The sequence below is a fragment of the Lygodium microphyllum genome, chromosome 8 (genome assembly GCF_053477565.2).
Source record: "Lygodium microphyllum isolate KBCC chromosome 8, Lygodium_microphyllum_v1.1.10, whole genome shotgun sequence".
NCBI classification, from domain to species: Eukaryota; Viridiplantae; Streptophyta; class Polypodiopsida; order Schizaeales; family Lygodiaceae; genus Lygodium; species Lygodium microphyllum.
In genome coordinates, this window is record NC_141142.1 from 68,277,533 (window position 1) to 68,290,075 (window position 12,543).

The following is a 12,543-nucleotide window of genomic DNA, read 5'->3' on the forward strand; positions in this document are numbered from 1 at the left end:
GGCTAGGGATGAGCGAGAGGAACATTGGAGGCAATTACTTGAGAATGAGATGCAAGAGTTAGTGAACATGCAAAGGGGGCACAAGATTCTCATAGGGCAGTATGAGGAGCTTGCTGCAAAAGCCGCTAAGGTGGATGCACTCAAGGAGGAGTTGGACGCTAAGGACGAAGAAAGGCAGCGAGGCATGGAGGAGCAGGAGGAGGAGATCAATCGCCTAACAGATCAGCTGACCCATGAACGACAAGAACAAGAGAGGTTGGTCAGAGAACTAGAGGATTATGGACAGAAAATCATGATGTTGACCTTGAGACAAGGGGCAGGCCTGGAAGTGATGAACAAGAGGGCGGAGGAGTGGGCCGCGCATAACGAGAAGAAGGTGAAGACACTGGCGCGCCACCTGGCCTTAACAGAAAAAGAGAAAATCATTGCGGAGAGCAAGGCAGAGGCAGCCCAAGTGGCCTTCAACGCTCAACAGAAGATCTTCCTCGACACCATCTTGGATGCCATCCACACAGCACAAGGAGAGTCACTGGAAGCGGTACAGAGGAAGCTTGGCGTGGCGAGGAGGGCTCTACATGCTGGACTGCAGATGCCCCCACTACCGGCGGAGGTGAGGCTGAGTCTGGAGGAACAGCGGAAATACCTGACGAGAGCCGGCCTGACCCCCCAAGAAATAGATGCCCTCGGGTTCCAGGACGAAGCAGAACTCACAGAACGGTAAGGGGAAGAAGCCGAGCTGGAGGTCGACGTGAATCGCTTCAGAGAAGATGTGGTCCCGCAATCCCCCTCGCCACAGGCCGAAGATCCACCACAAGCAGACCCAGCTGCAGAAAGAAAAGCCATCTCTAAAGAAAGGCGAAAAAAGCTGGTGGAGGAGGCCTGACAGAAGCTGAGAGCCAAACCAGCCGTGCTACCGTCCGCGCCTCTCCCCCCGTGCCCAGATGATCTCCCGGCGGGATTCCATGCAGAACTGGTGGTGTGGGAGGTGCAGGAACTAGCAAAGGAGCCATTCTCCTTCAGTTTCCTCCTACCCAACAGTCTGCGGAGGGTCCTACCCTCAGGAAAAGACCCCAACCTCGTGGGGCACCGAATCGGACGACTACTGGCACGACAAAGTTTTTGAAATCCCTTACATTGTACAAAACTATAGAGACCAACCCCTGTGGAGGAGGCGAGTATGTGACATAAGCATGCTCGCCTGGATGGCTTTTTGTAACACCCTGCCTTTCGAGCGGAACGACCCTACTTATATGGTGTACCCTCGAAGGATAGGCGTAGATTTTGATGCCAACCTCCACGGGTGCTATGACTTCCCCGTCATTTATAACTCCACCGTAGCATCCTTCGACAACGCCCTTCTTTTTACCGCAGAAAGCCTAGACGAATCCATGATGCACTTCCTTGTGGATTTTTCCTCATGCCCTAACCCCGCCTTCATAACCACCTGTAATTATCTTAGGCTACTTAGGCTACTCCTTAAGCAGGACTCGACTCCACAAGAGCGTGGCCTGCCTCCCCTTTTCTTCGACCCTAATGCTATAGATAATTGTGCCATGGCTCGCCTCATGATGAGGGCTACTCTCCTCCCTTCTTTTTGCCTAGCCCTCCTAGAGGACATGAACGACAGCCAGTTTACTAGATGCAACCACCCCTTCCTCTCCACTACCTCCCTACATGTCCGCATGAATCTAAAGAATTACATGCAGAGTCGCCAATTCTTGAGCAAGTCTCTCCGCCCACCTTCTCCTCCTCATTCCGACTAAGATACTTGGGCCTATGCCTCATTCAAAAAAAAAAAAGCACCTAGGGATCTCCCTAGTCCCCCCCCCCCCCCCACTTCACGCCTAGGGCACATCAAGGGCAGGACCTTCAGACTTGTCACCCTAAGGCTCGCACCGCACCACCAACGAAGCACAAGCTGGATCCTCAAGTGTGGGCCGTTACCAAGGGCTTGCCCAAGGTTAGACCCATCTCCCAGTTTCACTGCCACGAGCACAACACCCTGCACGACAAGCAGCACACCCCTTAGGGAGGGCACAATATTTTTTGCAGGTTCTATCGACTCTCAAAAGCTGGCTAACCGCGGAGGACCGTCACCCTGGCACCCCTTAAAGACCCAAAGTGCGCCGGCCTCCAGCCACCCGCCTGGTGTGCTGATGGCCGCTATGATCGAACCAGCTCAAGGAGTCCGCCATCGGCATAGATCTTGGATATGTATCATCCAACCATCCATGCCCTACGCCTCAAGATCCACGGATAGCTTATTAACTCCACCGGCCCAAGGACCTTCAGATCCAAGGCACATATTTTCAATCACAGCCAAGGGAATCAAGCCAAACCGAGTTCAAGGGGTTTTTACCAGACTCGATTCCCCCACACCATCGTTGCATTGCTTCAAGCGCTTCTCCTACTCACCAGACGACTGGCTACACCATTGTGACGGATGTTGAGTGTCTCCATGCAGCTTACCATCCGCCGGACTCGCTCCGGGTCATCCTAACCACCCACCTACCTGCTCCACCGACCAGCCGACCTAACGTGCCCCTTGTCCCACCGCAGTGCCATGGGACTGGCACTTGGCTAGGAGGGGGGTAATGTTACCGTGTTTCCGACCATGTTACGGCAACACAAAAGAACGGGAATTGGGAAAGAAGGAAAAAGAGCAAAAAAGGCGCCTTGACTGGCAACCAATCCCTGAAAAATTCAAATACTCGGACACGACACTCAAAAGGCTTCGGTGTGGGGCCGCGACAATAAAAGAGGAAAAGGCGCACCGTTAAAATATGGGAGCGCTCCCAAATCTGTGTAAAAGAGTGCCAGGCTCGCTCCTGTGCAAAGTGTATGCATTAGTGGGAATAGGGTAAATTAGAATGGTGGGAAATGGGAAAGAGGGCCTTGGCTACGGCCGGCCATGTAAAAGAGGAAAAGGGGATGACCGCCCGGAAGGAATTTAGGGTTTTGTATATAAGGTTGAAAAAATGAATGAGAAGCTCATTCTTTAGTGTGTGGCAAAAGGAGTCTTCTTCTTCCTCTCTTCTTCTCTCCTTCTTGCTTGTGTGTGCTCTTGAGAGAGGGAGTGTGAGAGTGTGAGGGAGTGAGTGTGTGTGAGGGTGAGGGATCAAGAGGGTGAAGCTCTTCACCATCTCCTCTCCTCTTCTTCTCTTCTCTCCCCTTCTCTTCTCTTGCGCGCGCGTCTATGGAGGATGGAGCTTGGAGATGGAGGAGGCTTGAGGATGCTTGCGCTAGCATCTGGGATCGTGGAGCTACCGGAGTGCAAGAGAGAGGAGGGTACTCGATCGAGCATCAAGGTAAGCTCACTACACTCGTAGGATCGACGGCGCGTCGGCTAGGTGAGAGATAGCCATTAGAGCTCGCTTGAAACGCTTGAAAGAATAAGCGGTCCGAGGGTCTTGGCGGTTGAGCGAAGGCTCCCACAGTGTTTATATATCATGTGGCATTTGTAATAGGTTCTAAGAATACTCTAGCTATGTTAAAGTTTTAGACCAATATATTACTAATTTTGCAATTCCCTCGCCTGATGTGAGTCTTTGAACTTAGTCTACTCAAATCTTGTCACATCCTTGTGATTGCCATCACCTTTGTTAAGATAACAAAAAAATATTTTTTGTGGGATCATAACATCAAGAATGTTTGCATGCAAAACAAACCACTTAATATGCAAAAACTAGTTATTGCACTATAAACATAAGCTTATATGCGCATACGTGCACACACGTGTGTGCGTACATGCATGCAGACACATCAAGGGTCCTAAATAAGTATTATTACTTAATTGTGGCAAATAAGCAATGCCTTTTATATGTCTTTCATAATGCCTTCAAAGTGCACATTAACTAGGCCACATCGATTAGTATACCCAATTAGCAATGTGAAAACTACATTGGAAAGGAACCTCAAAACTCCATATATATATGCATATAGGAATCATGGTAGGATAATGTTAAGTTCAGTGAGGTGGAATGATATTTTTTGTTACTAGGATCAAAAGCTCTAATGAAGAAAACTCAATATAGAAAGCCTCAAAATGCATTTGTTACCATATGCAAGTGAAGATATGATCAATTTGTTGGTTATTAAGACCTATGAATCTTCTATATTTAGAATTTTTTCTAAAATAAACTAGCCTCCACGTGCATAGAGAATGCATCTTCTTTCACCAAGATGAGCATTAAAGCTCTACAATTAAAACAAAGTAGCTATATCATGTGCATGGGCTAAAGTACATTCATGCCATTGCACCAATGTATCCCAACAACCTTGTGCTTGATGATGATTTAGAGTCCAAGATGAGTGATTCTCGTACTCATTACATTATCACAAGAAGATGATGTGTACAATGGGAAAAGGCTTCCAACCACACCCTCTTATGCAATTCTACGCATCATTGTACTTTGTTATGGAATCTCCAATGGCCATGTCATTGAGAGCCCAAGCAATAGCCTAAATAACCACCTAAAGCATTAAATGAGACACTTTTTCCTCTAGGACTGTTGCATGAGTTAGGAAATTGCATTTTGGGTCTAAAGAGGTGGTTCGGAGCCTATAAGATGTTGCCTTGATGCTCCACACGTTGCATCATACTACACATGCATGACATTTTGGAGCATTGCATTTGTGCATGATTAGTACATGGACACAATGTTCTTGAATGGGGCTTGGGTTGTTGGACCAAAAACATGAAATGCGAGAATTATCTTAATGTAATTGGCATCCTATTTATTACCTTTGGAATCCCCATAACAAAATGATAATGATTGGCTAGACAAGAGTTGCCAACTCACTAGAAGACTGAGCAAGGAGGGAAGTTTTGGGAAACTCTTGAAAATTGAGAGAGAGACCCATGATATATTGGCATGAAACATAACCTTTCAATTACTTTCCATTGGGCACACGATGTAGTGATCTAGAATAGGATTTCTCATGGAAGGAGAAGGCATATACAACTATCTATCAAGTATTGAAGCATATAGATCACCTATTGACAAAGATGCTTTAGTGTAGCATTGTCTTTCTTTCTTGACAAGATCTCATGGAGTCAAAAAGGAAGTTTTAGATGTGAAAGGGTAGTACAAGTGTTTTAAAGCCCTAGCTATTGCATGAATATTTAATTGGGATACTTCAACATAGGTGGATGATTCTTGGTTCATCAACATAGGCATGGTGGATCTCTTCACAAATAGTTCATCACATGGCCGAAAATGTTTCTTCTAGTTTAGGTATCATATGTTAGATACAATGACTTCATCAAATTCTACATTGGACTTTGATTAAAGAAAGCAAAAAATTTAGGCAAAAGTTTGTTTTTCTACTAAACCAAATTAGCTCTTAATAAAGCTAGGACTAAGTTTTGAAAGACGATTCACTATGCCATCATATCATTACAAGAGCATATAGACTAACATGTGATACTAACAAAACAATCATGATATGTACTAAGAGTGGGCATCTTGTTAGATAGTGACCTCAAAATAGGATCATCATTACTTGGTGGTTAAAGTCTAGTGGGAGTAAGGGGTGTCATATCTAGTAAGGATTCGCCAGTTCACATGGTATAGAGTGGATACATCACTACATTAATGCATCCATATGATGAAGTTAGTTTTCTGGATATCAATCATACAATGTTTGTAATATTCAAAACATTTTTCCTTACTCTTGTGCTATGTCTTCTATTGTGACTACACTTGCATTTCATTTTTTAAATGTCAAGAAATTTGTTATGTTTATTTAAACAAGAACAGTGAATAGAGAGGGATGATGAGCAAAGAATGGCAAGTGAACTAGCTACAACTACCTCCAAAAAGAGTAAAGGCATTACTTCAACACCACCTTTATGAAGCTAATTCATCTTAAGCAAATAAATATGGATTATTGTGGGCTTTGAATCTTTGACCTTCCATAACTCACACACTTGCAACGAATTGGACAATCCCACAATGCTACATCTTTGAGTGATATGTGAGTGTTACCCTCAATAATTATTGTCTATCAACATTTAAAACACATTATTGAGTAACAATGAACTACCCATCACTGTTGCCATGATGGATGGGAAAAATACTAGCATTTTGTCATAATGGATTGCGTTTATCTCAAGTTGGTTGACAGCCCATCATTTTGAAGTCTGGAATCTACCACAAAGTTGGAAGCAAGTCTCATGCACTCGACCAAACATTGCCAACCCACTCCTAACGTTTATGTTGATGCAAAGTCAAACAACTATGTATTTAGCTCTTCCAAAAGAGCAAAAATCCAAGGGTGAACTTCCAACTCACTATGTCAAAGGCATCATCTACATTTGCATATCCTTTAAGATTTAGCCTCTTTAAAGTGCAAGTTCTGAAAGCTTAGGTATGTAAGAGTCAACTGTATCTAAAAGTCACGTTAAAGGTGTTGAGCCAAAATATGCATTACTTGATGATTAGCCTCTTAAACAACCCCAAAACACACTAAAAATGCTCTTTTAGAGTAAAACCCTAAAACGAGAAGCGGTTCGAGAGAGTTCAGTGGAAACCCTAAAACAGGGAGCGGTTCAAGAGAGTTTAGTTGAAACCCTAATTTTTGGGACGTCCTTTTACATCTATAAATAGACAGACTGCCCCTATTCAACCATTATCCTTGTTTGCAGGTTACACCAACCCACACACCCTTTGTTGCTGTTGGCACCCAGTTTCCAGCTTGCAACCCGCCTCCATCTGTTGTCCAACCATCATCGATTGCAACCACATTATCTTCAGTCTGTCCATTGCTGTAGGCTACAACTCTCAACTGTTGGCAATTGCTCTAGACTATCCCAGACTGCTGTCCATCATCTCCAAGGTCAACCAACCTGCATTTTCAGCATTGCAAGCCATGACACTCTCAGACATTGTTTCAGCCTGTTATTTACAACAGACTGTGCATAGTTTCCAGCCTCTGATCGGTGGTACACTGCTACGTTCACCAATTTCCAACCTCTGATAGGTGGTACACTGCTACGTTCACCAGTTTCCAGCCTCCAAACTGTTGCTTTTTAGTGACCAGCCATGACCAGCTTGTTGCCGTTCACTATTCAGCACTTCTACGCTCCGACTGGTGGTCATAGCCTTGGGATCCGTCTTCGGTGGATGTCACACTCCGACATTGCTCAGCCCTTGAGCACACTGTACACTCTTACATTCATTTACAGCATTCATTCACTTCAAAGTTGTGTTCTCTCCCTCCCTTCTTCTGTTTGAGTTTTGAGTTTCTGTGTTTGAGTTTTGAGTTTTGCGTTTAGGGTTTGAGTTTAGAGTTTGAGTTTTGCCCTCTGTGTCTATGTCTGTCTCTTTGTGTTTCTATAGTGGTCGTACACTCTGTGTGTCCTCAATGCAAAACCTAGTAGTTTCCTTCACAAAAGGTTAGTTTGATGATGATATACAGTTGCAATCAAACAAAACTTTATTGGCCTTAATTAGTCTATGGCTTGATATATCAGACCAAGGCTGTGAATAAGTAAGAAGCTCAATAACACTGCAGTGTGATTCCTATGGAGCAAATGAGAATTGAAAACACTTTTGATAGACCTGTATTAACAAGAAAGAAAAAGAAAAAAATGAGATTAAAAAAAACTCCTGTATATTCCAGCTCTCAGATTTTGCACATTAAGCATAGCACATGAATGAGCACCACAACAAAATATCCGCAATAGAACAGAACCAAGTATGCATCCAAGTAATTGTGAATACATATTCAGATGCATATGATTATATATGTATCTCCACCGAGATCCCTATCTATATCTGGGAGCACTTGGATATAGTATTCACAATGCGAGCTCCCTCCTGGTTTTGGCTGAAGTAGGTTTATTTTCTTAAGCAAAAACTATAAGAGATCAAAAACCTCTTCTGGAATGAAGCATGCATCCAAGTATTTTGAAATAGATATTCAGATGCATATAATTATCTATCTATCTATACCTATCCCTATCTATATCTCGTAATATTTGAATACAGTATTCACACTCCCATCTAACTTCTGGTCTTATCTTCATCAACTTAAGTAAACTTCATTTGATTTTTTTTTCCATGTCCAAAAGATCCTTCACTACTCGCTTTAAGCTTCCAACATTTTTCACCACCAAGCGTATGTTGGTTAACCGATCATCGAAGCCCTGCAACATAGTAAAAGGTTGCACATGTAAGCATGCAATACAATAATAGCAACAACAACAACCAGCAAACACCCAAATGTAGGAAGTACTTTTTACCATTTCCTCAAGATCTTTCAGCACCTCATCCCATCCAGCAGAAACTAGCAAATCATCCAAAGTCTGTTGGATATTCTGGTTATTCTTATCCAGCAAGACAATATTCAAATCCCGGTTAGTAAAACCCATGGTTTCTAAGATTTGCAAATGCTCGTTTACTCGGGATGTATCCCCAGCAGCTAGAACATCATGCTCCTGTCCATCTGCTTGTGACATTTCCCCAGCATCTAAAACATCTGGAGTTTCCTTGAACGCGTCTGTTAACTGTTCTGATGGAGCTTCCATAGGTATCTCAATCATAGAAAAGCCATCTACATCTCTGTCAAAAAGTGGGTTCTGTTTGGACTGCCACTCCTCAATGACGACTCCATCAGATGAACTAGTTCTTTCACTAGAGTCGGAGTTCATGCTACCCTCCACATTTATGCCCATTGGATCAAAGCTTGATACATCCTTGCTCATAGGCACCCTCTCACCATCACCAGGGGCAGGGGCATCAATCATGGCAGCCTCTTCACTTAGAGATCCCTGGTGTTGCAGAGACTCCTCACACTGAGGTACAACTTGGAATTCCACCCACAATCTATGGCCAAACTTCTGGCCAGATGGAGACAGTAACTGCCAGTATGAAATATATCGCCCCTCTTTGCTTGGTGCAACAAAGTCAATAGAAGCATCAAAATTTTGCCCACATGGAACCCCACCTTCAGGTAACTGAAAAAGAGACTAGTGCATCAGATATGAAAGCAAAAGATATAAACAAAAGAAAGCCAAACAACCCTAATCCACACATGTACATAATGTCAACAAGTGAAAAGGGCACCTCAAGATTGGCCATTGATTCCGAACTCAGTATGTCCCCACTGACATGCACTAACTTGGTGCTTTCTGGAATCACCATCAAGCCACTGTTCTTCAGGCGCCAGATCTTTGTGAATTTAATACCTTGGGCAAACTCTGTTCCATCAGAAACAGTAACATCCTCCACAAACCTGGCATCCAATATCTTATTGTCATCACTAGGTACTTCATGATCTATTTGTTGGGAAATGAATGGGCATTTACTCTTCCAGCCATATGGGCCACGAGTAAAAGATGATCTCCAAGCATGAGAACCCATAAAAGGCCTTGGCTGTCAAAATTAGGACAATCTGTGAGATCAAATTACACTAGCGAGTTATGCTGCAAAAGTAAAAGGAGACAAAAACTTACTCCTCTTGAACACTGCCAAGGGTGGCAACCATGCAATGGTGGAGCGTGTATTGGATGCTCAATCTTGTGATAATCGGTTTCATTTCCCTTGGATTGCAAGCAGCTCAAGCAAAGGTCATAGTTGTGGATCCTACATTACAGAAAGACAAAGTAAAATTTCACAGAGTGTGTCATTCACCTGCATGCCCCATAAACTTTAAAACAGGAGATTAACACAAAGACTATTCATGTGTGGAACAGTCTTCCACCATGAAAAACTTATCCACATATTAACTCCAAAGGACAAAAGAAACAAACAAGAAATTAGATGACAAATTGACTCAGCTTCAGAAATTGGGATCAAATCAGTAGATATGAATCCAACGCAACCTGAATTTCAAGTATTTCGTAGGTAATAGTGATACCCAAAAACAAGAAACCTTACTTCATAGACTTGAACCGAGGTCCTTCAATTGGGTACACACCACAGTTATCACACTGAACACCATGATGTACCGCTTGAATAGGAGACATGCCACACTTGCTTCCCCCACAAGGAGTCCAATCATGTAGCTGGGAGCTCTTGTTGCCATCATGCTCTAGTTTCTTGCCATTCACTGATGAGGTTTGACACTTTTGCTGACCTGTCTCTTTAGTTTCAGGACAGTTCTGTTTTTCTGCCCACCTGCAATACTTTTGAAGCAATTCTTGAAGAGTTCCATGCATTGATTGAAGCAGAGTTGTTACGGGAAGCTTCAAATCTACCACCGGTGCATGTGTATTTATTATTTGCTTGATTGCATTTTCAGTCCCTTCAGAGAAGATTGCATGTAAATATGCCTCAATGCTGATGTCATCTTTTAGCTTTGGAAAAGCTCCAGCTGATGATTGCGAAGTGAAATCTGGGACACCATCACACACTTGCACTTCCAAGCGGAGTGGATTCAGACGCTGCACAATGCAGGCATCTATGAGATCCTTATCATCAGCTATGGTAATGACATCATTCTCTTTGTCAATGTAGGTGATAACAAGCACTGCTGAAGGGGACAGATCAAACAGCTCTCTTATTCTCTGGTCCACTCGTTGGAATGTTAGACAAAATGACTCTGCATCAATGGTGTCACAGACCGTCCACCTGCGAAGTGTGTTCCCATACCTCACCTGCAAGGTATGTTATAGTCTTAATCAGGCAAGCACAGTCATCTAAGCCAACTTGAAGTATGTTAGAGGACATTGCAGATCAGCTGAATAGTTATTGTATTTTTGGAACAATATGAACTGCCAGGCATCTTCCATGTGGTCTTCATCATCTTAGTCACATGATGATCTAAAAGGAAAGACTCGGCCACAACAATCACATTTCTCAAAATAAGATCTCAGCATAGCACACAAGAAGTTTTTGACATTTGCCCATGACGGAATACAGATCAGCTGAATAATTATTGTATTTTTGGAACAATATGACCAGCCAGGCATCTTCCATGTGGGTCTTCATCATCTTAGTCACATGATGATCTAAAGGAAAGATCAGCCACGACAATCACATTTCTCAAAATAAAATCTCAGCACAGCACACAAGAAGTTTTTGACATTTACCCATAATGGGAATGAGAATTATAGTGTGAATGTGTCTCAAACTTATTGTGTGAATAATCATTGTATTTTTGGAACAATATGACCTGCCGGGCATCTGCCATCTGGGTCTTGACATTCTTAATCACATTGATGATCTAAAAGTAAAGACAGCCATTACAGTTGCATTTCTAAGGTAACATCTCAGCACTCGGGCCATTGTAAGGGCAGAAACCTTAATTATCCCAATTTTAAACAAGCCACGGATTTCAAGAGTGAAGTCTCAGCACTGACACAGAAGCTAATTAAGAACGAATCGCGCTCACTGACACAATTCGCAGTGCATGTATTATATAATGAATCGCTTGCAAGCCGTGCATTGAGAAATCCATGAACCGTAGCCAGGAATACATCAGAACGAGGAATTGAGTTGAACCACGATGAGCGATACAAATTGATTAAAAAGAATGGGAGCCAAATTTTCAGAAAGGGGCGTTCTGATCAGAATTGGTTGTGCGGAAAGAATTGTGATGAGTCGGAGACAGACCTTAAAGACAAGCGCCATGGCTGCAGGTGTCGATCACAGGACTGACTCTCTCTCTCTGTGTCTCTGTGCACGCGTTCCAGTAAGCCGCGCTATCCTACGGGATAGCCATCTAGTCTCTATATAAAGGAAAAGGGGGGCATTCGGGGCGTTGAAGGGCGGTATCCCTGAATAAGCCTTGCACTCCAAGCAGCTTAAGTAATGACTCATGACCTATCCAATCCAACCCTAAAGCCTATTGACTTCCCTTTTGGCCTTCCGAGGGGATCTTATGTGTTCCAAATTGAGAGCTCGGAAACCTCACTCAACCACGGGAGTAGACCATCACAAATTGCTTATATGTGTCTCTAATAAAAGCTTGGCGAGATTGCACGCCAATCGTCACAAATTTCATGTTTGTATATGTGATCAAATATAGATGTTTTATTGCACCAGATTACAATCATTGTAGGAAATGATGTGCTTGATCAATTGCCTACGTAATAATAATGAAACACATCTCAAAGGATGTAGCCACAAAACAGTAGAAATATTAATCAATACCCTTACTAATTGCATGCAAGGAACATTATGTCGCTTTTTGTTATTGGCATCACACAAGGACAAGTTACTAACAACTTCGCTTCCTTCTGACAATTGATTCATATATATATATATATATATATATCTACCGCCAGTGCATGGGACAATGCAAATCCTATGAATTCGGGGTTTCCAAAACCCCCATTTTGTAGATGCATAGAGCTTCTAAGAATTGAATGCCGTGTGTGTTGGGCCATAACTCTAGAATTTTTTTGAAGACATGGCTACTTTGTATGGCAACAACCGAATTCAAGCCTCTTGGTAGCTTATGCTCAATTTTGATAACCTCATACGACTAAAATCCTCCCCATTGTTGACTCTTGTCTAGTCTTGATAAGCAACCCTTAAAAACTCCTCTCGCTGTCCCCTAGAAAATCAACTTTCGGCCAATTACTGGTAGGTT

General features: G+C 43.1%; 1 protein-coding gene across 1 annotated transcript; it reads right to left on the reverse strand.

Moving 5' to 3' along the window:
• Positions 1–7,582: 7,582 nt before the first annotated feature.
• LOC148032418 (protein NBR1 homolog) lies at positions 7,583–11,737 on the reverse strand. Its single transcript, XM_087683069.1, has 6 exons — positions 11,562–11,737; positions 9,885–10,603; positions 9,461–9,590; positions 9,072–9,380; positions 8,249–8,962; positions 7,583–8,152 (listed from the first exon to the last, which is right to left on the reverse strand). The coding sequence occupies exons 1-6, from the start codon at positions 11,577–11,579 to the stop codon at positions 8,048–8,050; spliced, it is 1,995 nt and encodes a 664-aa protein (XP_087539195.1). The 5' UTR covers positions 11,580–11,737; the 3' UTR covers positions 7,583–8,047.
• Between the last annotated feature and the right edge of the window lie 806 nt (positions 11,738–12,543).